General features: G+C 64.9%; 3 protein-coding genes across 6 annotated transcripts; 2 read left to right on the forward strand and 1 right to left on the reverse strand.

Moving 5' to 3' along the window:
* Window positions 1-1256: 1256 nt before the first annotated feature.
* PLCD3 (phospholipase C delta 3) lies at window positions 1257-13495 on the reverse strand. 4 transcript variants are annotated; one of them, XM_084222389.1, is made up of 16 exons: window positions 13212-13495; window positions 10719-10880; window positions 9111-9339; window positions 8904-9033; window positions 8195-8420; window positions 7258-7459; window positions 6709-6853; window positions 6438-6590; window positions 6211-6360; window positions 6033-6068; window positions 5283-5442; window positions 4404-4520; window positions 4173-4321; window positions 3142-3277; window positions 1935-2046; window positions 1257-1855 (listed from the first exon to the last, which is right to left on the reverse strand). In XM_084222389.1, the coding sequence occupies exons 1-16, from the start codon at window positions 13312-13314 to the stop codon at window positions 1291-1293; spliced, it is 2775 nt and encodes a 924-aa protein (XP_084078515.1). In that variant the 5' UTR covers window positions 13315-13495; the 3' UTR covers window positions 1257-1290. The 4 variants fall into 4 exon arrangements, with proteins under 4 accessions (XP_084078515.1, XP_084078514.1, XP_084078517.1 ...); XM_084222388.1 differs by having other exon boundaries at window positions 6211-6363; XM_084222391.1 differs by having other exon boundaries at window positions 1625-1855; window positions 1935-2084.
* A 3601-nt stretch (window positions 13496-17096) lies between these two features.
* Window positions 17097-24591, forward strand: ACBD4 (acyl-CoA binding domain containing 4). The gene is made up of 10 exons (XM_084222300.1): window positions 17097-17221; window positions 17291-17411; window positions 17506-17590; window positions 17661-17781; window positions 20208-20321; window positions 21311-21417; window positions 21998-22148; window positions 23229-23386; window positions 23877-23921; window positions 24200-24591. The coding sequence occupies exons 1-10, from the start codon at window positions 17152-17154 to the stop codon at window positions 24308-24310; spliced, it is 1083 nt and encodes a 360-aa protein (XP_084078426.1). The 5' UTR covers window positions 17097-17151; the 3' UTR covers window positions 24311-24591.
* Window positions 24592-26016: 1425 nt separating this feature from the next.
* Window positions 26017-27610, forward strand: HEXIM1 (HEXIM P-TEFb complex subunit 1). Its single transcript, XM_084222229.1, has one exon. The coding sequence runs from the start codon at window positions 26208-26210 to the stop codon at window positions 27120-27122; it is 915 nt and encodes a 304-aa protein (XP_084078355.1). The 5' UTR covers window positions 26017-26207; the 3' UTR covers window positions 27123-27610.
* Window positions 27611-27875: the final 265 nt, after the last annotated feature.

Consider the following 27875-nt stretch of genomic DNA (forward strand, 5'->3'; position numbering starts at 1 on the left):
TTAACGGGTGAATAATAAAAGTATATATTATATATATTTTAAATCTTTCCTGTTCCCAACTGCCATGAGTTACATTCGGCTGCTGAAGGTCACCACTGGGCTGCTGGACTGGGACTTTTCTCCGTGGGGACAGCAGAGGCTGATGCTGATGGTGGCTGCTGGCCAAACCCTCCTGCCTGCCCCGAGGGTGCTTCAGGCTCTCCCCTGCTCGGCTCTTTGCCCCAGGTTTGCTCCTGACTCCGTTAAGCAGGGCCCCTCCCCACAGGCTCGGGAGCACGTCGAGATTCCTTTCCAAGGGCTATTTGTGCAAGAGATGCCTTGTCCCACCTCCTGCCCAGCCACAGAGACTCCAGCCCGTCCTGCTGGACAGCAGTGCCCGAAGATCCAGGGGGTTCAGCTCCAGAGCGTGGCCGGCGCACCCCCCTCTGCTCGGGCTCCTGGGGCTCCTTCCCGTCAGCCTCCCCCGTGCGGCTGTGGGCGCTGGGGATGCTCCACTGCCACACCTCCAGCCTCTCTGCTCAGCTGCTTTTCTCTGGAAGCATGGAAATATGGATACTCCATTGGCATCACCCCGGGGCTTCATCCTCCCCGGTGCCTCCACCACCAGCTCCCGGTGTCACCTCGTGCTGTGGGATCCGCCGAGAGAAAGGAAATGTTGTCATGGCAACCCTTCATCCCATCGAGGAGTGCCCGGACAGCCTCCTGCCGTGTCCTGCACCCAGAGCTCCGAGATGCTCCTGCCCACCCAGCCAAAGGTTTCCAAAGCTGCACACCAAGGCCAAGACCCCGTCTATGCACTCTCACTTCTCCCTGTCCTGGCGTGTCCCTGTCACACCCCGTGGCACCACGGACCCTGAGAGCCTGTGCCCGCCCCAGCCCGGACCTGTGGGGCCTCAGTGGGGACCAGGAGCCCATCACATCCCCCTGGCAGTGCCATCACATCCCCCTGCTCGGGGTCCTGTGTCACCTATGCAAGTACTTCTGTGTCCCCTGCTGTGTCCCTGCTGTCCTGGGCTAGGGCAGGCTGGGCGTGGGTGGGGGACACCCCATGGGACCCTCCCCTTGTCCCCATGGCAGGTTTGAGGGCTGCTCCAATGAATCCCCCCAGCTTCCATGGGTGCAGTGCCCCCGGTGCCTGGCAGCTCCCCAGGGCACTGCTGATTTGGGGGTGGGCTCAGCCCTGTTCCAGCCACGCTGGGCCCCGGAGGGTGACAGGGACACTGGGACAGGCTCTGTTAAAATAAAACCTTTATTCGACTGGCTTGATCCCGGGGTGTAAATCTGTGACTGTCACTGGTGCCAGAGCAGTGCTTGGCAATGTGTCCCCACCTGGGCACAAAAATGGAGTGTGTGGTGGCAGGGTCCCCTCAGGGACTCCAGGGTGCTGCTGGCACCATCCTTGCACCCCAGAAGAGGGGCTGGGATCAAGCGTGGCCAAGACTGGAGAGATTTGCTGGTTGTTGTCACCCGTGTCACCCCTGTGGGGCTGTGCTGGGCTGTTGTTGGCCCAACATGGTTGTCACAGCATCTCTGTCCCCTCAGGGAGAGGAGGAGTGGGGCACCAGCAGCCCGGGTGGCACTGGGTAGGGGAGCCCCCAGCCCTTTGTGTCCTCCCAGCCCTGCTGTCACCACAGGCAGGTGAGCAGTGTCCTCGGGCTGTCCCCACACAGGGTGCCCACCCAGGGAGGAGCCTGTTGTCCCCCACACAGGCACAATGTCCCCCCGTGGGCACCTCGGGGACACCAGGTTGTCCCTCCTGTGGACCCTCACAGGCTCTTGGCTCGAACGTGCACGAAGAGCGTGGCGGGGGACAGGGACGCGCCGTCCTTGGAGAGCAGGTGGATGTGGCGGTACCCTGGGGACACACGGGGGCTCAGCGGGTGCCAGGGGCTGTCCCCGTGCCCGGAGGGTGGCGGGGTGGCACCTGCACCCACCTTGGCGCATGCTGGGCAGGGGCAGCGTGAACTGCCCCACGAAGTCGTTGCAGGAGGTGCTGTCGTAATCCTCCACCACGAACCGCACCAGGGCCAGCTCGGGCACCCGCACCTGGAACCGCAGCGTCTCCTCCCAGCGCGGGTTGAAACCTGCGGCACCGGCAGGGGGTGGGTGGGGCCACCGGGGCCACCGGGGCCACGCAGGGACCGGCAGGACCCCCGGGCACTGCCCCTGCCCCGGCTGAGCTGCCGTGCTGCACTGGGGGACGTGGGGACTGGGGGTGATGCTGGGGCTGCAGTGGGGTGTACTGGGGAAAAGGGGGTCATACTGGGGCCATGATGGGGTGTACTGGGGAAAAGGGGGTCATGCTGGGGCTGCACTGGGGTTTAGTGGGGGAACAGGGGCCATACTGGGGGAATGGGGGTCATACTGGAGCCATGATGGGGTATACTGGGGAAAAGGGGGCCAAACTGGCACTGGACTGGGTTGTACTGGGAGAAGGGGAGTTGTACAATGACTGTGGTGGGGTGTACTGGAAGGATGAGATCATACTGGGACTCTGATGGGATATACTGGGGCCATGGAGGTTATATTGGAGCTGGGCCGGACCATACTGGGAGAATGGGGGTAACACTGGGGCCGTGGGGGAGGATACTGGGGAGAATGGGGGGGTCATACTGGGGAGAATGGGCACCGTACTGTGCTTGGGCTGGGTGTACTGGAGACTATGAGGGAGCAGCACTGGGAGAACTGGGACATGATGGACCCTGCCACTGGTGGGGATCTGGCTGTGTGGGGAGGGGACATTGTGGTGTGTGGAGAGGACTGGCATGTCCTGGGCACTGGGATGTCCTGGGCACAACTGGCAGTGCGTGCTGGGCTGTGGGTACTCATGTCCCTCACAGGGATCAGGGTACCCCTGGCATCAAAGTGTCCCTGGATCAGGGTGCCCTGAGGTGTCTCTGGGGAGCAGGTGTCCTGAGGAACCCTGGGTGTCCTTGAGCACCCCTGGAGATCAGGTTCACTGGGGTGTCTGCAGGGATCAAGGTGCTCCAAGAGACCCTGGGTTATCCTTGGATATTCCTGAGATTCGGGCAGTAATGGGGTTGTGAGAGGTAACTGGATGTCCCTGGGGGCTGGGGTGTCCTGGAGTGTCCCCATGGCGCCCAGGGGTGTCCCTGAGGGTGCCCAGGTGGCAGCACTCACCGTTGTTGAGCTTGTGGTGGGTTTGTTGCTTGGCACAGTCGGCTGGGATCCCGTGGATCTCCACGCGCACAAAGGGATCCACGATGGAGCTGCCCTTGTCCCTGTTCAGCTTGGGCAGCTGCTGTGCTGTGATCACCTGTGGGTGTGGGGACAGGACCAGTGTCCCCAGAAGGGCCATGGGTGGCACTTGGCTGGGGCTGGGGACATGGTGAAGGGAGGGAGGTGGCTGATGCCACCCAGTGGCTGACAGCACCTGGATTTGGGGACAGGGTTGGTGTCACCCAGGAGATGTGTCATGGGTGGCACAGTCAGGACTGGGGATGGGATGAGGAGGAGGGAGGTGGCTGGTGCTATCCAGGAGAAGGGGCATAGGTGGCACATGGCTGGGGACAAGGTGGTGTCCCCAGAAGGGAGCAGATGGCACCCAGCCAGGAGTGAGGATGGGGTGAAGGACATTGTTGGTACCACACAGGAGAAGGAACATGAGTGACATTTGGCTGGGTCCTCAGGAGGAGGGATGTGGGTGGCACTTGGCTGGCATTGGGGACATGGTGCAGAGGAAGGAGTTGGCTGATGCCATCTCAGAGAAGGGACAGGGCTGGTGTCACCCACAAGTGTCATGGGTGGCGCAGTCAGGAGAGTGGATGGGATGAAGAGGAGGGAGGTGGCTGGTGCCATCCAGGAGAAGGTGACACATGGCTGGGGACAAGGTGCAGATGGCACCCAGCCAGGAGCAGGGATGGGGTGAGGAGGAGGAGGTGGTGCCACACAGGAGAAGGAACATGAGTGACATGTGGCTGGGTCCTCAGGAGGAGGGATGTGGGTGGCACTTGGCTGGCACTGGGGACATGGTGGGTGATGCCATCTCAGAGAAGGGACATGGCTGATACCAGCTGGATTTGGGGACAGGGTTGGCGTCGGAAAAGATGCAGGTGGCACCTGGCCAGGCACTGGAATGTCATGGGTGTGACCCAGCAGGGACCTGGGTGGCACCCAGGCGGGCCTGGGGACAGCTGGTGGTGCATCCTCACCCTGATGTGCAGGGCCAGGCGCCGGGAGGCCTCGCCGGGGGGGCTGTGCAGGCAGGGCGGTTTCAGGACGTAGCCGCAGCGGCCGTTGGGCAGGAAGCGCCCGGCGTTCAGGTCCATCTCGTAGCCCGGCGTCTGGAAGTTCAGGGCCACTGTGGGGACAGCAGGACGGGCTGTCAGCGGGGGGACAGCTCCAGGGGCGGGTGCCAGCTCAGGGGGGCCTGGGGGTCTCACCCAGCTGGCAGCCGGCGTTCCACATCTCCTGGGGGTTGTAGTTGGCAGAGTTCATCTTGAGCCCCAGCGGGTACACGCGGCTGAGCTGGCGGGCGTTGTACCGGACCAGCGCCGGGCCTGGGGGGGGACACGGCTCAGGGGGGCTGCTGGGGGGCCCAACAGAGGCTGAGGGGCCCAAGGACACGGACAGAGCCTGCCCAGCTGGGTGGGTCTGAGCCTCGCATGGGACTCTGAAACCAGACACCAAAGCTGGACCTTGACCTTGCACCCCTGACCCCAAACCTCTGACCTTTGGTCTTGATCTCGACCCCACACTTTGACTTTAAACCCCTGACCCTGGGCCATGACCATGGAACCCAGACCCTGACTGATCCCTGGACCTCAGACTCCAAACCAAAACCCTCAAGCCTATGCCCTAACCCAGATCCTAATCCTGGACTCCAGACACAGACCCTGGCCCCAGACACTGACCTTGGACCCCAGACCCTGAACACTGACTCACATCTTAACCTCAGGCCCTGACCTCAGATTCTGACCCTTACTCCCAGCCCTTGACCCCAGCCTCAGTCCCTGGACTCTGACCCAGACCTTATTCCCAGCCCCAGGCCCTGGACCCAGATGCCACATCCCAAATCCTGATCCCAGACCTTGATCCTGGTTGTGTGACCCCAGCCCTGGCTGCTGGCCCCAGGCAGGCCCTGCCAGCAGACCCCAGTCCCACCCATCCAGAGCAGCCTGGGTGAGGCCAGCGTGACCCTGACCACTCATGGAGTCACCCTGGAGACCGAGCCCATCCTTCCCAGCCCATCCTGAATCCCAGTGGCTCAGGAGTAGGGACCTACCCTGTCCCCATCCCTGTCCCCATCTGCTGGCCCTCACCTGCCTCCTTGATGAGCTTCCGTGCCTTCCTCTCGCTGAAGGAGGACACCTGGCAGGGCTGGGGGTGGCGCAGGGCCTGGGCCAGCCCGGGGAAGGGGACAGCCTGGCAGTACACCACCAGCGCCGACAGCTCCGGGGACACCTGCGACGCGTCCTTGGCCTGCGGGAGCCACCACGGCAGCAGGGACAAGCTGGCCCCCCTGGATCTGCCAGTCCAAGGGTCTAGAGACCCCCTCCCCTGCCAGTGCTGAGAGCTGAGACCCCCAAGGCCACGGAGACCCTCAAAGCAGTGGAGACCCCAAGGTGGTGCAGAACCCGAGGCAATGGATGGATGGACCCGGGGCTGATGGGGAACCCCGGCAGGTTGAGAACCTGCAGTCATGGAGAGCCCAAGGGGATGGACAGCCCAAGATGTTACAGACCCCAGGATGAGGGAGACCCCAAAGTGCTGGAGACCCTGAGGTGGTGGGCACCCCGAGAGGATGGAACACTTGAGGTGACAGAGACCCCAAAGTGATGCCAACCCCAACAGGTCACCCTGGATGTGATGAAGGCCTAACAAGATGGAGAACTTGAGATGACAGAGAAATCAAAGTATTGGAAACCCCAGAAACAGGCCAGGCAGCCCAACAGGAAGAGGGAGGCACAGCTGAGGGGTCCCCAAGCTCTGTCCCCTCTTCCAGGCAGTGCCAGCCACTCAGCACCCCCCACCACCCACCCTGTCAGCCCCCCAGCCCCAGCATCACCCACCTGCAGAGGTTTGATCTCCTGCAGCGACTGCAGCGACTGAAAGAGGAGAGAGCAGGGCAGCAGAGGGCATGGCAGGGCTGGCAGTGCTCAGCTGGGAGAGTGCCAGGATGCCATGGTCCCCTGGCACCACCAGGATGCTGTGGTCCCCCAAAACCACATCCCTGGGGAAGTCTCTTACCCGCCGGGGGCTTCTCTCCTGCACCTTCTCCTCCTCTTCTTCCTCCTCTTCCTCTTCCTCCTCCTCGGGGTCCAGAAGGGAGGTGACACCCTGGGGCTCCTGCCACAGCTCTGGCAGCTTCTTTCCCTTCACCAGGATCTTTTCCTTCAGCTGCTACAGAGGGCAGGTCCGAGCTCAGGGTTTGGAGGGGACATGGGGACGCTGTGGTGGCACACGGGGGGCCTTACCTCTGGTGAGGGGAGATCGTGGGGGTCCTGTCCCTGCAGGGGCTGTGTCAGCAGCCTGTCCCCTAGGATGGCCTTCATGTGCCGGGCCATGGTGGCCTGCTGCTCCAGCCCGCAGTGGTTCTCCAGGGACAGGATGACGGGGTAGGGGGATTTCTGGGCATGGGGAGGGGCAGCCCTCAGCACCGGGCACCGGGCACCCCACACTGCACACTCAGCACCGGGCACCGGGCACCCCACACTCCACACTCGGCACCGGGCACCCCCGTCTCACCTCGAAGGCGGAGTCGCGGATGCTCTCGATGACGTCACGGAAGAGGATTTTGGAGGTGAGGGTGTGGCCGTGGTAGACGACAGGTTCCCCGTCCGAGCCCTCCCAGCAGTCCAGCTCCACGCACCGGCACCCGGCCCTCAGCGCCCTGCCCCCACGGCGGCACCGGGTCAGTCCCGTCCCCCCGGAGCCACGGGACCTTCTGTGTGTCCCTGCGGCTGTCTGTCCTCGCACCCCTCTGTCCTTGTTCCTCTATATCCACACATCCACGTGTCCGTCTGTCCCTGCACCTCTATATCCACACATCCACATGTCCGTCTGTCCCTGCACCTCTATATCCACACATCCACGTGTCCGTCTGTCCCTGCACCTCTATATCCACTCATCCACGTGTCTGTCTGTCCTTGTTCCTCTATATCCACACATCCACGTGTCCGTCTGTCCCTGCACCTCTATATCCACTCATCCACGTGTCTGTCTGTCCTTGTTCCTCTATATCCACACATCCACGTGTCCGTCTGTCCCCATTCTGGGGCCCCAGGGGACACACACCTGACGTAGGCCTCGGTGCTGCTGCTGCCGCCGACCTGGTTGCGGGTCAGGTAGGTGTTGTGGGAGGAGGAGATGAAGTAGTGGCTCAGGGGCTGGCTCATGTCCTGGTGCACCTTGGTGTGCTCCTGGTTGAGGATGTCACCAGCAGATGACAGCAGGTACATCATGAAGCCATCCAGCATCATCAGGTCCTGCTGCTTGGCTGTGGGGCATGGTGGCAGGTGTCACATGCTGGTGGCAGGGTGGCACCCTGAGGACTTTCCCCACTTGGAGGTGCCATGTTCATCCCTGACCTGGCACTGTGGCACCCAGGGGACTTGTAAGTTCCCTTGAGTGTCCCATCTCCATCCTGATGCCACCCATCCTGCTGGTGCCACATTCACTCTGGATGTGGCATGGCGACACCCATGTGGTGTGGAGGTTCCCTGTCCCCACCTTGGTACCCTCTGTCCTCCCAGTGCCATGTCACCCCAGACCTGGCACTGTGGCACTCAGGGGAGGTCCCCTTTGTGTCCCATCTCCCATCTGATGTCCTCCATCCTCCTAGTGCCACATCTGCCTTAAGGGTACTATTGTGACATGGAGGTCCTTCATCCCCACCACGATGTCCCCTAGTGCTGTGCTCACCCTGGACCTGCCATGGTAGGACCTGAGGAGGACAGAAGTCCCTCAGCAGTGTCACATTCATAGCAGAGCTGGCATCACACCACCCATGAGATGAGTCCACCTGCTGCCCATCCCACCTTCACAACCCCTCTTGCCACAGTGCCACATCCACCGGGTGCCAGCCAGGCCATGGGTTGGATGGCTGACACTGGAAAAGGGCACCAGGACAGTAAGAGAAGCCTTGGAGGGCCCCATACAGGTTTGGTGGGGGCGATGCCTCAATCAGAGCCCCCTCCCCACACCCATGAGCCCCCACGAGTGCCCACCCTACCCTTGTCGTTGAGCTCGTGGGCGCGGATGATGGCGTGGGCCTGGCGCAGGCTGCTCTCCTCGCCCTGGTCCCTCAGGAAGTCCTGCAGCTCCTCGGCCGACAGCACCCGGTCCTCGCCCGAGTAGCGCCCGAAGAGCTCCTCCAGCTCCGGGCGCCGCAGCAGCCGCCGGCAGAACTCCTCCAGCTCCCGGCCCTCCAGCCGCTCGTTGCCCGAGCGGTCGCACTCCTGACGGCACAGCCCAGCCTCAGGGACTGTCCCCTCCCTGTGTGGACGGGGTGCAGCCACCCCCTGCCTTGTTCTCCCTGTCCCCTGGAGTGGGCAGCGTGCGTGGGGTGTCCTGTCCCCTCTGTTCCCCCAGCCAGAGCCCCCCGACCCCCCACTCTGGGATGGAGCAGAGCAGAGCTCCGTGCCTCAGTTTCCCTAGGTGGAAAGGGACCTTGGGAGAGCCCAGAGGAACAGCTCTCCACGGGGGAGAAATGTCCCACCTTGGGGACACACAGAGCAGTGGCTCGGACAGCCCAGCCCTCCTCACCCCTCTCCACCACGTGCCCCTGGTGGGACCCAACCCTTGGCGGCAGTGGGTGGCTTTGGGGTGAGGAGTTTGTCAGTTCTCTGCACTGGGAAGGCAGAGAAGGAGCCAGCAATTCCCTGCCGGAGCCAGCAGTGGGCACAGCGAGCACAGCGGGCGGTGCAGCTCAGGACAGGTACCTTGAAGAGCTTGGAGGCGTAGACATCGTCCATGTCGATGTTGAGCATCCTCAGCATGCTCTTCACCTCCCGGAAGGACATCTTGTTGTCCTTGTTCCTGTCTGCTCGCTGCAGGACTCCGTGGATCCAACTGCACCGGGCTAAGGAACCTCCGGGCGTCACCCACAGCCGTCCCCACCCTGTCCCCAAGCCCCCCTCGAAGGATACTGGTCGAGCTTCTCCATCTGGCTCATGGCCTGCAGCCGCCCCATCAGCTTGGTGAGCCCCTGCACCCAGTGCCGGGCGTCCTCCTCGCCGCGGGCGGCCAGGTCGAGGTTCTTGCGGCGGCCCTTGAAGGCGAGGCTGAAGCAGTGGCGCTCGGGGAAGGCGGCCCCGTGCTTGCGCAGCCCCTCGGACCGGCGACCCTCGCGCACCGCCTCGATGAGCGCCACCGAGACTGCGGGGACACGCGCGGGTTGGGGAGGGACCATGGACGCGCTCCCTCGGCGGGTCCCCCACCCGCGAGCATCCTGCAAGACACCCCGGCTGACTGATGGACAGACACCCCGGCTGACTGATGGACAGACACCCTGGCTGACTGACGGACAGACACCCTGGCTGGTGATGGACACCCCGGCTGCTGATGGACAGACACCCCGGCTGACTGATGGACAGACATCCCGGCTGCTGATGGACAGACACCCCGGCTGACTGATGGACAGACACCCCGGCTGACTGATGGACAGACACCCCGGCTGACTGACGGACACCCCGCGCGCCCCCGCGGCGCCCCCGCACGGGGCTGGGCTCCGGTCGCTGCCGCTGCCGGGCTTAGCCCGCTAATCCCAGGCGAGACGGGAGCCGCGGCCGCTGTCCCCGCGGGGATGGGACAGGGACGCTGGCAGGGGACAGAGCCGCCGGGCAGCGGTGCCAGCTCCAGGCACCCGTCCCTGACGAGGGTGGAAAGAGACGGGTGACGCCGGGGAGGGGGACAGAGTCTGGCCGGGAGGGAGACGGGACCTCGGGCTGACCCCGGAGGATGGGGAAGGGTGGGGGCTCTCACAGCTCCACACGGGGTGTACTGGGAGGCACTGGGAAGGGTTGGAAGGCTCTGAGTGAAGGATGCTGGAGTTCAGGTATTGAGCAGGGGTCCATAGTCTGGATTGGATTCATGGCTCAGGGGAGGGTCTGCACCCCAGGCTTGGGGTGCAGGGTTGGGGTCTGGGTGCTGGACTGGGGTCTGAGTGAGCGGGGATGTCTGGGTGCTGGGTGGGGATCAGGGTCCAGGTCACAGGTGGGGATCCAGGCAGGGATCTGGGTCCCAGGGGGCATCTGGGGCAGCGTGGGGTCTGGATTGTGGAGTTCCATGTCCCAGGATTGGGAATCCCCTGGTTCTCACTGGGGGATCTGGGTCCTGGGCTGGGGGATCTGGTCCTGGGTTGGAGTCTGGAACTCAGGGGGATTTGGGTTCTGAGTGGGGATCCAGGTCTTGGGTGGGGGTCTGGGAATTGGGCTGTGGTCAGGATCCAGGTGGGGTTCTGGATGCTGGGAATGGATCTGGGTCCTGGGGTAGGGTCTGGATTCCAGGTGGGGGTCCTGGGTTGGGGCCTGGGTCTCACATGGACATGTCCATGTCTGGATTCTTTGTGGAAGGTTGTGGACTAGGTCCTGGATTGGGACTGGGTCCCAGCTGGGGTCTGGGTAAGGGTCAGGTCCTTGGTGGGGTCTAGGGGTGGCTCTGGGGCAGTGCCCAGCTCCTGGCCCTCCCTGCAGCTGATGGCAGCCCGGGCTGTGTCTCGGTGTCCCCGAGCCCCGTGGGGCGGTGGCAGCACTCACAGCTCCGGGGGGAGCGGGCGCGCCGGAAGCGTCCCTCGAAGCAGACGGTGACCCCGTCCTCCTGCAGGCGGAACAGCCGCGCCCTGGAGCCCCCCCGGGCCTTCACCTTCCAGAGCAGAGACCCCTGGAGCATCCTCTGGACATCCTCATCCTCCGTCAGGCCTGCGGGGACAGCCCTGGGCTACCGCGGGCACGGGGCTCTGGGGGCACGGGGGCTCTGGGGGCTCTGGGGGCACTGGGGGCTCTGGGGGCACTGGGGGCTCTGGGGGCACTGGGGGCACTGGGGGCACTGGGGGCTCTGGGGGCACGGGGGGCACTGGGGGCACGGGCTGGGGGGGATTGGTGCACATCTGGGTGCACATCTGTATCCAATGGGATGGTGTAGGACAAATGGAACAGGATGGATGGGATGGGATGGGATGGGATGGGAATGGGAATGGGAATGGGAATGGGAATGGGAATGGGAATGGGAATGGGACAGGACAGGCAGGAGAGGATAGACAGGACAAGCCACTGGGCCCCTTTGGTGCACAGTGTGGCTGTTCAGGGGGGACATGGCACAGTAGTGACACAGCCCAGCTGCTAAATCCCAGCAAAGCTGCCCAGATCCTGCATGGAGAATGCCAGGACAGTGCCAGCAGCAGAGCTCAGGCTGGGAACAATGACAGGGTGGACTCAGGGGACTGGCAGGCCCACGCCTCAGCCAGGATTTTTCCATCTGTTCACAGAATGGTTATTTCCTCCCTTTATTGTTCCAGCAGCCATTCCTAAGATCTCCAGTGGCCATGTCCTTCTCTGGATGGAGACTCCACTCCTGGGCTGGGAAAGGGTGGTTTGGGGACTCCTCGGGACATCCTGAGCCACCATGGCCTCAGGGATGCAGCCACCAGCTGCCAGCACCCCCTGCACGGTCACATCCTGCCCAAGGTGCAGGACAGAGGGCAGGTGTGGGGACATGGCTGCAGGAGCATGGGGCTGCAGGGATCTAGGGACACATGGATACAGGGATGGACACGTGGACACAGCTCCATGGGCACAGGGATGGGCACAGGAATGTCAGGTCCATGGGCACAGGTGTGTGGGTGCACAGACACAAGGACACATGGATGATGGATACAGAGATGCAGGGATGTGTGGGTACATGGATCTGTTGATGGAAGGACAGACAAACACATGGACATTCAGGTGAGTGCATGCACAGGTGTGTGGATGCAGGGATACAGGCACATGGCTGCATGGACACAGCTGCTCGCAGAGTCCCAGGACACAGGGATGCACTGGCAGGATGCAGGGATGCATGGATCCACATGGACACAGGGATGCACTGACAGGATGCAGGGATGCATGGATCCACATGGACACAGGGATGCACTGACAGGATGCAGGGATGCATGGATCCACATGGACACAGGGGTGCACTGACAGGATGCAGGGATGCATGGATCCACATGGACACAGGGATGCACTGACAGGATGCAGGGATGCATGGATCCACATGGACACAGGGGTGCACTGACAGGATGCAGGGATGCATGGATCCACATGGACACAGGGATGCACTGACAGGATGCAGGGATGCATGGATCCACATGGACGCACTGCTGCAGGACACACGGACACGTGGGCACGTGGGTGCACGAGCATTGGGATGCACGGACAGTCAGACACACGGACATGCATGGACACAGGGGTGGGTGCTCCCACACACAGCCCAGGGGAGGCATGGACACACAGGTGCTGGAATGCAGAGACAGACGGACACATGGATGAGTGGATACAGAGGTGCAGGGACTGGAGGACACACAGACACACGGACACATGGATATGTGGATGCGTGGATACAGAGGTGCAGGGACGGATGGGTGCAAGGACACACAGCCACACGGACACACGGACACACGGAGCTGCAGCAGCTCCAGGCACACAGCCCCGTGTCCCAGGCTGGGGGCACAGGGCCAGACCTGCCCCTTCCTGCTGCTCCCACTCGGGGCCGGCCCCACCCAGGACCCGCCCTGACCCTGCCGGGCACCCCCTGCCCGGCTGGGCCGCTGAGCCCCGTGTGCCCCCTGTGCCAGGGCAGCACCCCTGGGGAGGGGGAAACTGAGGCAGGGTGTTGGGGGGGCCTCCCGGGGAGTGGGACCCGAGCCTTGGGGACAATAAATGCCCTGAGCAAGGGGGCTCCTGTCACCTATGATGTGGCCAAAGCCCGACCCTGCTGTCCCCCAACAGCTGGGGTGATGCAGCTATTTCGGGGTGGCCTTGGGGACCCCTCCCTGCTGTGGGGGAGCCCATCCGCCTCAGGGACCCTCCCTGCCAGGGGGACCCTTCCGTCCCTGGGGACCCATCTCAGCCACGGCCCCCCCCTGCCCTGGGGACCTGTCCCCGTCACAAGGGTCCCCCCCGCTCCGGGGACCCTCCCGGGCACGGGGATCCCTCCCGGACCCCTCTGGCCCAGCCCTGGCGGGGTTTCTGCCCGGTTACCCCCGAACTTACCCATTTTCTTCAGGGCTCTCCCGGGCCGGCGGGAGCCACCGGCACCTTCGGACGGGGCGCGGAGCTGCTCGGCGGCGGGACGCGCCTTCCTGCCGCAGATCATGGCTCGGACCCCCGGCACCGCCGGCACCGCCGCCGCTCCCGCTGTTTCGGGACTCCGGCGCTGCAGGTGCTCCCGGTGCCCCGGCCGGTTCTGTCGCTCCCGGTCCGCCCGGTGTCCCCGGCCGGTGTAACCGGGCTGGGCGGTGGCGGAGGTCGGGGCCGGGGCTGGGCGGCCGGGCCGTGACCGGGGCCGGCCGCGGGGAGGGACCGGGAGGAGCCACGAGGCACCCGGCCGCTGTTAACCGTTTGTGCCGGCCCGGGGCTGCGGGGCTGACCGGGACGGGACCGAGCGACACCGGGCTCGTTCTGCACCGCGGCCGCCTCAGCCCCGGGAACGGTGCCAAGGGGTGTTCTGTGGGGGGAGTCCCGCTGTGTCCGAGCCCGGGACAGACCGGGGATCCCCACTGCCCCCCGCCCGCACCGGGCACCGGCCCAAGGAGCGCAGTGGGCACCGGCGGGGAGCACCCTCTGCCCGGGGCCAGCACCGGTGGGCACCCAGGGCACCCCCAGGGCACCCCCAGGACACCCCCAGGACACCCCCAGGGCACCCCCAGGACACCCGGGGACCCGGCCCGGCCGTGCCAGCCCTGTCCCCAGTTCATGGGCTGGTGGCACCGGGCTGAGGGCCACAGCGGGGCTGGGACCTGCGGGTGAGTGTCCCCAGCGGAGGGACAGCCAGGGAGGAGGAGCAGAATGAGCCGGGAGGTGACAGTCACAGAACCCCGAGTGTGAGTGTGAGTGTGAGTGTGAGTGTGAGTGTGAGTGTGAGTGTGAGTGTGAGTGTGCAGCCACGCTCACACAGACCCCAGAAGGGTTTAGGGTGGGAAAGGCCCCTGGGACCGAGTCCAGGCTGTGCCTGACCCCCCCTTGTCCCCAGCCCAGGGCACCCAGTGCCACACCCGATGGTTCTCGGGCACTCCCAACCTCCCTGGGCAGCCCCTGCCAAGGCCCCAGCACCCTTCCCATGGGGAAATTCCTCCTGGTGTCCACCCTGAGCCTGCCCTGGCCCAGCCTGAGGCTGTTTTCCCCCCGAGGGTGGTGGGGGCTGGGAGGGAGGGGTCACTGCAGGCTTTTCCAAAAATCCAGAGTGTCCAGGGGAGCAGGAGGCCACCCCAGGCCTGGCTGGGCTGTGGGGACCAGGAGCTCCAGGACAGGAAGAGGAGGTGGCTTTCCCCAGTGCCAGGGCCACAGGGGTGCAGGGGTGAGAGCAGGGCAGACTGGAGCAACATCTGGGCAACATCTGGGCACCTGGAGTGATACCTGAGTATCCTGGGGTGACGTCTGGGCACTTAGGGCAGCATCTGGGTACCCTGGGGGACCTTGGAAGATACTGAGGGAACATCTGGGGCATCCATGGCAACATCTGGGCGTCCTGGGTGTGTCCTGAGCAACATCTGGGTGCCCAGAGCAACCAGTGGGGACTCCTGGGACAATCTCTGCTTATCCCAGAGCAACATCTGTGCGTGCAGGGAGGCATCTGAGCAGCCTGGGATGGAATTTTAGTGCTGTAATTCCAGACCTGGGCAACTCCTGCCACATCTGGACAGCTGGGGACACATCTGTGCAGTCCCTGGGCTGTGTTTGGGGGGTTAAAGCTCTTTCTGAAGACTTTGGGGACAGAGGGACACCGGAGTCACCCCAAAAATGCACTTGCAAACCACATAAGCGGGCTTTGCTCCAAGCTCTCTTCCTCCCGTCGGAGCTGCGTTCCCAGGAATTCAGCAGCAGATGCCTCGCCCGGGTGGAATGAGCAGGATAAACACCTCTGGCTGCAAAATCCGCGGCACAACAAATCCCTGCGCGGTTCCTCCCCTCCCGCGGCGCTGCTATTTTCTGCAGGGTTGGAAGGGATCCCGTGGGAAGCGGGATCGCATTCCCGGCCGCTTATAGCACAGCACGTGTGCCGTGAATCAGCGCTCGGGATTCGCCGGCAGCCGCTGCCAGCGAGGCCCCGCCGCTGCTCCGAGCAGGAATCCTGAGTCAGAGCTGGGAAATGGCCGGGGCTTTAAAAGATTTTACTGCTTTTGTTTCATTTTTAAAAATTATTGTTTATTCAGTTTTATTTATTTGTCTTTAACTGGCAAAGGAAATGTTTCCCCAGGCGATGTGGATGGGATTTAGAAGGGTTTGGGGGGTGTTGATCCACCTGGATTTGGCATTTGGAGGTGGAGTTAAGGTTGGAAAACCAGCGTGGGTGGCAAGGATGAAACCAGCACAGGGACGCTGAAAGCTGCTCTGCATCTCAATCCCAGCATGCTGGGCCAGGCTGGATCCAGGGGGTCCCCACGGCACCCCAGATCCTCCCACGGCACCCCAGGACCTCCCACGGCACCCCAGAACCTCCCACAGCACCCCAGAACCTCCCACGGCACCCCAGAACCTTCCACAGCACCCCAGAACCTCCCACGGCACCCCAGAACCTCCTGCCCCCCAGGGCACCTTGTTCTGCCAGGTCACACATGTCCCACAGCTCCCTGCCTCAAAGGGAGCCCTTGGAGCAGAGGGGCTTCACCCCTCAGAGACCCCAAATTCTGCCCCTTCCTTACTACCATAATTAATGAGTTGGATAATAATTAACCGTGGTTAAAAGTATCCAATGAATAAAAGAACAGTGGATCCAACTGGATAATAATTAACAATTGCTCTGCCTGGCCCAGCTGTCCCCTCTCCTGCCTGGTGGCCTGGTGGCACAGTCCCAGTGCCATGTTCCAGATCCCAGTGCAGTGTCCAACCCTCCCAGTGCAGTGTCCCATCCCTGGTCCCTTCCCCTGGCACCTTTGGCACGTGGCTCCACTGTCCCTGTCCCCACTGCGCTGTCCTGGTGTCACAGTGCATGGCCCCAGTGTCCCCACGTGTGGCCCCAGAATCCTGGGTGATAATCACAGAATCCCAGGATGGTTTGGGTTGGAAAGAACCTTAAACCCACCCAGTGCCCCCCTGCCATGGCAGTGACACCTCCCACTGCCCCAGGCTGCTCCAGCCCTGTCCAGCCTGGCCTTGGGCACTGCCAGGGGTCCAGGGGCTCTGGGCACCCTGTGCCAGTGTCCCAGAGCATCCGTGTGCCCTGGCACTGCCTTGTCCTGCTGCATGGCCCAGGTGGCACCCCCAGCACTGTCCCTGTGCCTGCTGCAGTGCCACAGAGCTCTGCCACCTCCCCATGGCACTGTGCTCCTGCACAAGGTCTCTGTGCCAGGGCTGGGTCCCAGAGCTCCACACCTGGGCACTGCTCTGGGCACAGCCTGGGTGTCCCTGGACACCCCCTCACTGTCCCCTGTCCCTGGGCACTGTCCCTGTCCTGACTCTTATTGTCCCACTGTCCCTGTGCACTGTCATTATCCTGGCTCACTGTCCCTGTGCACTGTCCCACTGTCCCCGCCCCTGCCCCAGTCCCTCTGTCCCTGTAGCTCTGTCCCTGTTCCTCTGTCCCTGTCCCTATCTCCCTGTCCCCCTGTCTTTGTCCATGTCCCTATCTCCCTGTCCCTGTCCCAGTCCCTCTGTCTCTCTGTCCCTGTCCCTCTGTCGCTGTCCCCAGCCCTGCAGTCCCTCCCGTCCCCGCCAGGGGGCGCACAGTCCCCGCTCTCCGCGCGCTGCACGCTCCGGCCGGCAGGGGGCGCGCGCGCCTCGCTGGGCGCCGGGGGCTCCGGGGAGGGAGGGGCCCGTTCCGGGAGCCGCGCGCTGATTGGGCGCTGCGCGGAGGGGCCGATGTAAGGCGGGTGCTGATTGGGCGTGGCGCGGATGCGCCGATGTAAGGCGGGCGCTGATTGGCCACGCGCTGTCCCCGCACGAAGAGGGACCCGCGCCGGGCCGGGGCCGGGGCCGGTGCGGGGCCGGTCCCGCCATGGAGGAGCCGGGCTGCGGGGCGCAGTTCCGCGCCGCCGTGCAGGTGATCCAGGGGCTGCCGCGGAGCGGTGAGTAGGGGCCGGGCCCGGGGCCGGGCGGCCGCGGCGTGGGCGGCCCCCGCTGACCGTGCCCCGCAGGTGCGTACCGGCCCTCCTACGAGGAGATGCTGCGCTTCTACAGCTACTACAAGCAGGCGACGGCGGGGCGCTGCCAGGGCCCGCGGCCAGGCTTCTGGGACCCCATCGGCCGCTACAAGTGGTAAGAGGGGGGTCCCGCTCCCGGTCCCGCTCCGGGTCCGGTCCCGCTCCGGTCCCGGTCGGCCCGGCCCCGCTGACGGCCGCCGGCCCCGCAGGGACGCGTGGCACAGCCTGGGCGCGATGTCCAAGGAGGAGGCGATGGCCGCGTACGTGGCGGAGATGAAGAAGGTGGCCCAGAAGGTAACGGGGCGGGCGGCGGGGCCGGGCCGGGCGCTGCCCGGTGCCCGTGTCCAGCCGCGGCCCTCCGCAGGTCATTGACACCGTGCCCATGGACGAGAGCACGGAGGAGATGTTCCGCTACTTCGAGCCGCTCTACGAGGTGATCCACGACATGCCCCGGCCCCCCGAGTCCTTCTTCAGGAGCAGAGGGGGTGAGTGGGGTGAGCGCTGCCCTGCCCTCGGCGCTGCCCTCCCGCCGCCACCGGCACCGGCTCCGGTTCGTCCCCGAGGGGCACGGGGTGGACACAGCACATCCCGGGGACACTGCGGGGCACGGCTGCTCCTGCCGCCGGGGAGCTCTGAGGGCACACCGGTGTGCCTGTGTGTGTGACACCGGTGTGCCTCTGTGTGTGACACTGGTGTGCCTCTGTGTGTGACACCGGTGTGCCTGTGTGTGTGACAGTGATGTGCCTGTGTGTGTGACACCGGTGTGCCTGTGTGTGTGACACCGGTGTGCCTGTGTGTGACACTGGTGTGCCTGTGTGTGACACTGGTGTGCCTCTGTGTGTGACACCGGTGTCCCTGTGTGTGTGACACTGCTGTCCCTGTGTGTGTGACACCGGTGTGCCTGTGTGTGACACCGGTGTGCCTGTGTGTGACTCTGGTGTGCCTGTGTGTGTGACACCGGTGTGCCTGTGTGTGTGACACTGGTGTCCCTCTGTGTGTGACACTGCTGTCCCTATGTGTGTGACACTGGTGTCCCTGTGTGTGTGACACTGGTGTCCCTCTGTGTGTGACTGAGCTGTCCCTCTGTGTGACACCGGTGTCCCTGTGTGTGTGACACTGGTGTCCCTGTGTGTGTGACACTGGTGTCCCTGGGTGTGACACATCCTGGGCTTTCTCTCCACCCAGCTGATTGAGGGTTTGAGCTCAGTTCCCCCTGGCCATGGGCAGGGATCAGCTCTGGGGGAGCCTCTGCTGCCCCTTGGCTCCAGCCCAGCTGCTGGAAACATCTGGCCAGGCCGGCAGCTCCTGCATGGAGGGAGTGGAGAAGCAGGGCTGGAGCAGGGGGATTGTCTGGAGGGGTTTGTGCTGGAGGAGAGCCCTTCTGGCCCTTTCTGCTGCTGGGAGGGGATGGGAGCTGCCCCAGCCCGGGGCAGGGCTGGCCTGGCTGGCTCTGGTGGGGAGGAGTGAGGGGTCAGGAAGGATCAGCTCAGCAGCACAGGGGCTTCGGGAGTCCAGCTGTGTGACCTGTGGTTTGGCAGAGCCCTGGCAAACAGATTCACTCCCAGGCATCTGTCCTGTGCCTGTCACCCCCTGCTTCCAGCCAAAACCAAATGGGATTTTTGGGATGCCAGGACCAGGTGTGTGTAAGGCTGCTCCTCCCCGTGGTACCCAGGTGCTCTGTTCTCCATTTTGATGCTGAATCTTTTTAAAAGGCAGACTTGGTTTTCCTCTGAAATTTAAAAACTGTGTCTAAACTGGTCATTATCCACTTGGGAATGTCACTTACAGGTGACATTGTCACTTAAATCTAAACCCGGTGGAACAATGGGCCCGAGGTGGCTGGAACTGAGGTGCAAAGCACTGAGCTCCTCAAGGTGTTGAGTCATTTGTGTTAAAGGCTCCCAAACTCACCTTCAGACCCTGCAATCACAGCTTTGGTGGCTCTTAACTGGAGCAGAAAGGAGATTTCAGAGTGTGGAGCGTGGCAGGTGCTTCCAGCAGCTTTTGGGCACGGAGCTGGGGGTCTGGGCAGCTTTGGGTTTGTTTATTTACCAAGACAACACGTGATAAAGCAGCACTTGGAACCACATCATGGATGGATCCAGATCCCACCAGGTCTCCAGGGAGTGGGGCTTTCAGCAGAGCCTTGTGAAGGTGGTGGCTGGAGCCAGGTCTGTCCTGGTGCTCTGTGAGGTGACAGGAGCCACACAGCACGCCCTCAGGAGGATCTGGGGATGGGGAGGAGGATTTTGGGATTTTGAGGAGGATTTGGGAGGATCCCAGAGCGGTGGCACTACCCCTGTGTGGGGTGCAGCTGCCCCTCAGGGTCCCTGTGATGCCGAGGGCGGGCTGGGGACAGCAGAGAGCGAGGGAAGGAGCAGCAGGGCAGCATTGCCACACACCTGCCCAGGAGCAGGGAGCAAAGTCCTGGGGGCTGCTGGAGATCTGGCTGGGATTAACCCCTTGGGCTCCACGGCGTGCTGGGGAGGGCTGGGCCCTGTCAGGTCCTTGGGGTGCTGCTGGCCACACAAGGCTCCTCCAGCCAACACCTCTTGCCCTGGGCTCTGTTACCGTGGCTGTGCCGTGGGCTGTGGGCACTGCCAGGGGACAGCACTGTCACTGTCACTCACTGGTGCTGATCCCTCTGCCTGCTGCCCCAGGGGCTCGGGGACAGGGACAGCCCAGGCACCCCTGGGTGAGCAGGGTGTTGTGCACAGGGGGAGCCCAGGTGGGTTCCTGGGCTGTCAGCAAACAAACCCGGCTCCTCTCCTTCCCTGCCAGCTGCTGGCACCTCCAGAGGCTGCTGCTCCCTGACATTTCCATGGCCAGCCCAGCCACAGGGAGCCAGCACAGCCAGGACAGCAGCACTGAGGCCACAAAATGACCCAGCTGTGCCTTTCCCTCCGTGCAGAGAGCCAGGGGCAGCAGGATGGCCCCAGCCAGGATGGCACAGTGAGCAGCCCAGCTCCAGAGAGCCCCAGAGACGCCCTGCCTGGGCAGCAGCAGCACGGGCAGCACGTGCCAGGTTGGTGTCCCTGCTGTGGCCAGTGCCTGGCAGAGCCCTGTGGAGCACCACTGGGGCTGGGGCTCCATCCATCCGTGGAGCTGTTGGCTTCAGGCACCTCTGCTCCAGCCCTGGCTGCTCTGGGCACTGCCCAGGTCACGGGTCCAGCTCTCACTGGAGTTGTGGGGTTGGCTCTGCCTCACTCCTGCTGTGCTAAGGGGCCAGAATCTGCTCAACTGCAGGGACATGGGGAGGCTGTTGCCCCATGGGCTGGGAAATACCGCCCTGCAAGGTCCCTGATCCATGAGGGCATGTTCTCCCGTGGCTTGAGCCACGTTTGCTGCTTCCTTGGCACTGGGATTCACGGTGCCAAGCCCTGGTGGCACCTCAGCCCTGGCTTTTCTCTCACAGCCCCTCCTGCTGTCACCCCCTGCCTCCCTGTGCCCCCCTCGAGGGCCCCTGGCTGTGCCCTGGGGTGGGCAGGGTGCTGCAGGGAGGTTCCTCCTCCTCTTGCTGCTGCTCCAGCCTTCCCCCAGGAGCAAATATGGTCACAGAGTGAGTGCCAGTGTGCCAGCCTCGAGTGCTGGGCTGGCAGTGCCCAGGGAGCTGGGCAGTGTCCCTGCCTGTGCCGCTGCTGCCCAGGGGCCCTGGGGTTGTGCCAGTGGGACACCGTGGGCAGCAGAAGGGGAATTCAGTCCTTGGCTTCATGGCCACATGAACAGAGCTGCTTCTGCCCCTGCAGTGCCTCAGTTTCCCTCTCCCACCTCACCCTGGGCAGGCCCATCCCCTGTTCCCCCTGTGCCCTTGGACAAGGCTGGGCACCCCTGCCCTGCCCAGAGCTCAGCCCTGTGCTTCCCTTCCAGGGCCTGGGCTGGCTCCTGCCCAGAGCTCAGCCCTTTGCTTCCCTTCCAGGGCCTGGGCTGGCTCCTGCCCAGAGCTCAGCCCTGTGCTTCCCTTCCAGGGCCTGGGCTGGCTTCTGCCTGGGGCTCAGCCCTGTGCTTCCCTTCCAGGGCCTGGGCTGGCTCCTGCCCCCGAGGTGCTCGAGGGGAGCCAGGTGACGAGTGACTCTGAGGGGGACACATTCAGTGACACCCTGGAGCAGATGGAGCCTGAGAAGGTAACAGGGGAAGCACTGGAGGCTTTGCTGCCCCTGCCCTGCCCACTCTGCACGGCAGCACCAGCCTGGGAGCCTCACAAATCCTGCAGGGACACCCTCCTGCTGCTCCCTGTGCTTCCTGTCACTCCTGGAGCCTGGTCCCTGTCATTGGGGGGATGCTGAGGAGCCTCCCCAGCCCCCCCATTGCTGTGGTGAGGCTCTGCTGGGGCACTGGGGGCTGGTGGGGCTGGGCAACACAACCCAGCAGCTGCACATGGGTGCCACCACCCGGGTTCTTCCCCTGCCACTTCTCCCTGCTGCCACGTTTGGGTGCCATGCTGAGACCTGGTGGGTCTGGTGGAAGAAGGAAGAAAGCCCCCCCTCTCTTTTGCCACCTCAAGTCTGGGCACTCACACCCCTCAGATGTCACCCCCCAAGCCAGATGCTGGCTGATGTCACCACTGGGATTCATGTTCGCTCAGTCCCCTCCACCCCCAAGAACACCAGCACAAGAGAAGGCCTGCACTGCTGCCCTGGCATTGCCCCCCCTGCCCTGGGGAGGGGAGTGGGGGTCTCAGGGCCCTTCTCTCCCATCTCACAGGCCGGGCAGGTGCAGGGGCTCACCCCAAAGGGCGCCCAGGCTGGGGCTGAGCCCCCAGAGCCCCACAGTGCTGGGCAGGGCGAGCGGGGCGAAGGCAGAAGAGCCGAGGGGAGCAGCAGCACAGACCTGCCAGCCCTGGGCTCCGAGACAGGTGGGTGCAGAGCCTGTCCCTGCGCCCCCTCCTGCTGCTGCTGCCCACCTCCGTGGGCTGGGCCGGGGGTGGGGGGTGAGTTTGGCTCCAGCACCTGTGGCTGGGTGATCAGAGGCTGAAGGAAGCCACAAGTGTCCTGTGTCCGCATCCCTCGGTCCCCAAGCAGCTCAGCCCCTCCTTTGGCCATTTCCTGCCGTGGTACTGAATTGCCTGAGTTTGGAGGATGCTCTGCTGGCCCTCCAGCAGCCAGGCAGGGAATGCAGGGCCCTGGCTCCCCATGCCCAGCTCCTGCCCCTGGTCCAGCTACACCAGCAGTGCCTTCGGATGTGGGTGGTGCCAAGGGTGAGCTCTGCCAAGCAGGACAGGGGTCAAGCTCTGCCCTGGAGGCCTTGGGGACAGCAATGCCACTCACCTGATGCCACCCAGCAGTGCTGCTGGGGTCTGGGGACCACCAGGCCTTGAGCTGTGCCACTGCACCCTGTGTGCTGTCCCCAGACATACTGGGCTGCCTTGGGGTGGCATTGCCACCCTCACCCCTGGGACTGGTGCCATTGCCTCACCTGGTCACAGCCCACGTGTCTCACCCTTTCCCCTGTTACTGTTCCCTTCCGGGCTGCCTGACCTTGGCAGTGAACTTGTCCCCAGGCCAGGCTGGGCTGTCCCCAGGGCTGGCAGCGAGTCCCTGCCTGTGTCCTGCTCCCTGCCTGGATTATCCAGGGGTTTGCCAGGCTGCTCTGGGACCTTTGCTGGGCCCGGGGGCGGCCAGGGAGGAGCTGCCCTGGCCCTGGGTGTCCTGCCCGGTGGTGGCAGGTGTCACCAGGTGACCCACACACACCACAGCATCCACCCCGTTGGGGGGCTGGCCACCCACTGCCACCACCACGGCACTGGAGTGTCACAGTGCGTGGCCCTGGGGACATCCCGGCTGCTCCTGGGGCTGCCGGGCTGGGCTGGCAGCGCCTGTGGGTGGGCAGCCCACGGCAGGTGCCCCGTGGGAGTCGCTGCCCACCGGTGCGTACCAGCACGGGGTGGGCAGTGCAGCCTGCCCTGCCAGCCGTGTGCCCGTCGCTGTGCCCGCAGATGTCCGGCTGGCCGGGGGCGACCCCGGGAGCAGCCCCGAGCCGGGGCTGGCGGCGGAGCTGGAGGCGCACGTGGCCAGCACGGTGCGGGCGCTGCAGGAGGAGCTGCGGCGGGTGCGGGAGCGGCTGAACCGGCTGGAGACGCTCGGCGCTGCCCAGGTACGGCCGGGGACACGGCTGGCCCCGGTGTGGGGACCCCCCGGTGCTTGGTGGTGACAAATCCTGGCGGGGCCGAGGGTGATGGTGCCCTGATCCTGCCCACGGCAGCAGGGCTGCCCCTCGCTGCCATTGCCCCGCTTATTCCCACTGTCCCACCCATTCCTACTGCCCCCTCTCATTCCCACTGCCCTCCTCATTCCTATTTCCCCCTTATTCCCTCTGCCCCCCCTCATTCCCATTTCCTCCCTCATTCCCAGTGCCCCCCTCATTCCTGCCTCCCTCACTCCTGTTTCCCCCTCATTCCCACTGCTCCCTCATCCCATTTCTCCCCTCATTCCCACAGCCCTGGGCTCCTGGCCCAGCTGCACCCTCTGATCCCTGGCAGGAGCCCTGCATGGCCTCTCCAGCTGTTCCCTCCCTCTCCCAGGGCACAGGGGCTGGAAGGGGGTGCCAGCCCCAGCTGCACCCCAAACCCTCTCCTGTCTTGCAGGGGGAGGCAGCTGGGACAGAGCCCGGCCCGGCACTCGCTCCACAGGTGAATTGGGGGCGAATGAAGTGCTGTGGGTGGCCCTGCTGTCCCCCTGCCCACCCGACAGCCCATGGAGGTGTGGGGACACAGCTGGGGGAGGTCAGGGGAGGGACCCCCAGGGGAGCAGGTGACATCCATGGGGACACAGCCCGGGAACGGCGGTGTGATGCACAGAGGAGGGGGGATGTGACCGGGACACCGAACAGTGGTGGCGGTCCTTTCAGCAGAGGGCTGAGGGGGTGTTTGCTGCCTTGGTGCCACCTCTGTCCCCTTCCCCTCGCCAGGCCTTGTCCCCGTGGCGCCTGACCGTGTCCCCGCGCACGCTGCTCTTCCTGGCCGCCTGGCCCTTCGTCACCCAGTGGCTGCTGCGCCACTGGCAGGGCAGGAAGAGGTGACCCCCGAGCACGCGTCCCCGCCGCCACCGCCGCCCCTCCTCGCCATCCCGCTTCGCACGGAGCCACGCGGGAATCGCCTCAGCAGCCACCGGGCCCGCCCGGGGCACCGGCACCGACACCGCCACCGACACTCAGGGCCAGCACCGGTCCCGGGCGGCCACCGCGCCGCCGCCACGCACAGACAGAGCAGGAGCAGCCCCGGGCCCGTCCCGGCCTCCGGGGCCGCTGGGACATCACCGAACCTGCCTCAATTAAAGTCGCCTTTTCGGTTCAGCCCCGCTGCCTGTGCCCTGCCAGAGGAGGGGAGCGCCAAACGCCCGGCCGGTGTCACCGACTGGTCAGCCCCTGTCCCCGGCCGGGCACCCCCGTGGCTGGAGGAGGCCGTGGCCGCCCTGTCCCCCGTGAAGGCAGTCTGTCCCCAGGCCCCAGCCTGTCCCCCCGGCCGGGTCCCATGCCCACCCTGAGGGTGCCACCGGGCCCGTGCCGGCGCCACCCTGTTCCGGAGGGGGCGGTGGGGAAGCCCCAGGGACCCCCGGGACCTCGGTGGGCCGGGCTGCAGCGGTGCCATGCCGGGGGTGCCGGGTGCGGGGCTGGGCAGGGCGGGTTCCCCCCGCTGGTGGCACAGGGGAACACGGACCCCCCGTTCCGCGGGCCTTGCCCCGCCCGGCCGTGAGGCCGCGGGAGCCCCGGGGCCCTCCTGTGCTGCTCGCCCTCAGACACGGGAGCCCGAGCTGCCCCCCCGGCCCGGCCATGGCTCCCCCCGCCGTGTGTCCCTCAGCGGGGCCCCCAAACCCCGCCAGGCCCCCCAGAGCCGCGGGGCTCCCCCGCCCCCGAACGTGGGGCCCGAGGGGGACATCGCCACCGTGGCTGGGGGTGGCAGGCCCGGGAACGAGACCGGTACCGGGACCGACACAAGGCCCGGGGTGTTCCCATCCCCCTCCTTTCCCGTGCCCCTCCCCCCGCACCCCCCAGCCTTCGGGAGCGCGGCTCCGCACCGCCCCTGCAAAAAGGGACGCGGCGCCTTTAAGAGAGGACTTCTTTCCGCTTCGGTTTGTTTACATCTCCCTCCGCCAACTGCAGCAGCGCCGCACTCCACAGCGCCGGGATCCTTCCGCTCGCCCCCTTCCCCCCCGGGTCCGCGCACCCCCGGAGCCCTTCCCGGTCCCCCCACAGCCCGGGCCCGACCCGGCCCTGTGCAACCCCCCCGGTCCCGGTGCCGCAGCACGGCCGGCGGAACCTCCGCCGCACGGGGACTCTTTTCGGACCGTGCCACAGCCCCGCCGTGGGGGGGGGGGGGGGGTGCGCGCGCTGCCCTCGGCTCGGGCCTGAAGGTCGCGGGGCGCGCGCGCGCGGCCCCGCGCACGGGGACTCCCCCGCCTCGTGGTACGGCCCGGTCCCGCCCCCGCCCCGTCGCGATTGGTGGGGCAGCGCAGGAGTGACGCCCATCCCGGCTAATGGCGGCCAGTTCCCGCAACGGCCAGGGGCGTGTCCCGGCGGGCCGGCCCGCCCCCCGCGCCCGCCGATTGGCCGCGAGGCGGCACCGCCCGCGCGCTCAGGGCCGTGGCGGCGGCGCGGGGCGCGCGGCGTGGGCGGGTCCCGACGCGCGGCGGGGCGGGGCGCGCAGGGCGCCTGCGCGGGGCGGGGCGGGGCGCGCGCGGCTATAAAGCGGGCGGCCGCGGCCGAGGAGAGGCAGTCGGGAGCGGGCGGCGGCGGGCGCGGGTTGGGCCGTGGGGTGGGATTGCGGCGGGAGCGGCGGCGGCGGCGCGTGCAGTGCGCGCGGGGAGGCGGGCCCGGCGGCGTTAAACCTCCCCCGGGCCATGTCCCGGGCGGCCTGAGCAGGGCCACCCCCATGCGGCGCCGGTAGCGCCCGTCAGCGAGCGTAGCCGAGCGCAGCGCTATGGCCGACGCGGCGCCCGCTGAACCGGGGCCGGAGCCCCAGTGCGAACCGCAGCTTCGCTCCGAGCCCGAGGCGCGGCCGGAGCCGCAGTCCGAGCCCGAGCCGCAGCCCGAGCGCGGAGAGGCGCCGACGGAGGACGGCGATGCCGGGCGGCTGCCGCCCCCCGGGGCGGAGGCGGCGGCGGGCGGCGCCGAGGGGCGGCCGCCGGCGGGCGGAGCGGGGCGTCCCGGCCTGGGCCCGCGGTACCGGGCCGTGGGACGCACCGAGGAGTGGCCGGTGAAGAAGAAGCACCGTCGGCGGCCGTCGAAGAAGAAGCGGCGCTGGAAGCCGTACTCGAAGCTGAGCTGGGAGGAGAAGCAGCAGTTCGACGAGCGGCAGAGCCTCCGCGCCTCCCGGCTGCGAGCGGAGATGTTCGCCAAGGGGCAGCCGGTGGCTCCCTACAACACCACGCAGTTCCTCATGGAGGACCATGACCAGGAGGAGCCCGACCTGAAAACCGGGCTGTACCCGCGGCGAGCAGCCGCCAAGTCGGACGACACGAGCGAGGAGGATTTCCTGGACGACGCGGCGGACGAGGACGGGGGCAGCGACGGGATGGGGGGGGACGGCAGCGAGTTTCTGCAGAGGGACTTCTCGGAGACGTACGAGCGGTACCATGTGGAGAGCCTGCAGAACATGAGCAAGCAGGAGCTGGTGAAGGAGTACCTGGAGCTGGAGAAGTGCCTGTCGCGCATGGAGGAGGAGAACAACCGGCTGAGGATGGAGAGCAAAAAAGCCGGGGGGGAGGCGGCGGACCCGGCGCGGGTGCAGGCGCTGGAGCGGGAGGTGGACAGGCTGCGAGCCGAGAACCTGCGGCTGCTGCGGGAGCAGGAGCTGCCCCGGCAGGAAAAGGGCCCCTGCAAGCCGGGGGAGTGACACTGGGCAGGGGGGCGCGGGGGGGTTTTTACAGTGCTGGGTGGAACATTCGGTCCTTGTACAGAGTCGCCGCGGACCCTTTTTACGGGCTAAACTGCAGCTGGGTGGGCCGAGGGCTCCCCCTTTTTTAGGTGGCTGTGACGGGGCGAGGGGGGGGGTTGATGTATTGGTGATATCTGGTTTATGGTTTTTTGTTTGGTTTCTTTTTTTTTTCTTTTTTTTTTTTTGTGTCTAAACCAAAAAAAAAAAAAAATCCCCAGAAAAGCTGTAAATTGGCCAAAACTGACTATTAAAAAAAATACAGAGGTCTAATAAATTTAATTACTTGTAACTATAATAGTTTTGGTGTGATTTCTCGAAAATAATCAGAATGGCATTCCACCAGGGAATACATCCTGGATTATTTTCATCGTGTTATAACTGTTGTTTGATTAAACTTAGTTGTAATTCCCCACTTAACCCTTTTTGTTACTATTTTCCCCTGTTTGTTTTCAATTTTAATTCTGCTTAATGAGCTGAAATAGTTAAAAGTACCAGTAAGGGGGGTAAAATGGTGTGTGATGGACACGGAGGAGTAGGAGTAGCCTCAAGTCTGTCTGTTTGCCTAAGGCTCACTTAAACTTGACTCTGTTTCCCCGCAGCTCTGCAGGAATCCAGGTCATTAACTGAAATCTGGGCAAAAACTGCCCCCCCCCAAAACCAAAATTTTCTTCAAGCTACAAGTGAGAGGAAAAACCTTAAAGTTTTGGAGCA

This window comes from Fringilla coelebs (genome assembly GCF_963513975.1).
Source record: "Fringilla coelebs genome assembly, chromosome: 27".
Taxonomy (NCBI): Eukaryota; Metazoa; Chordata; class Aves; order Passeriformes; family Fringillidae; genus Fringilla; species Fringilla coelebs.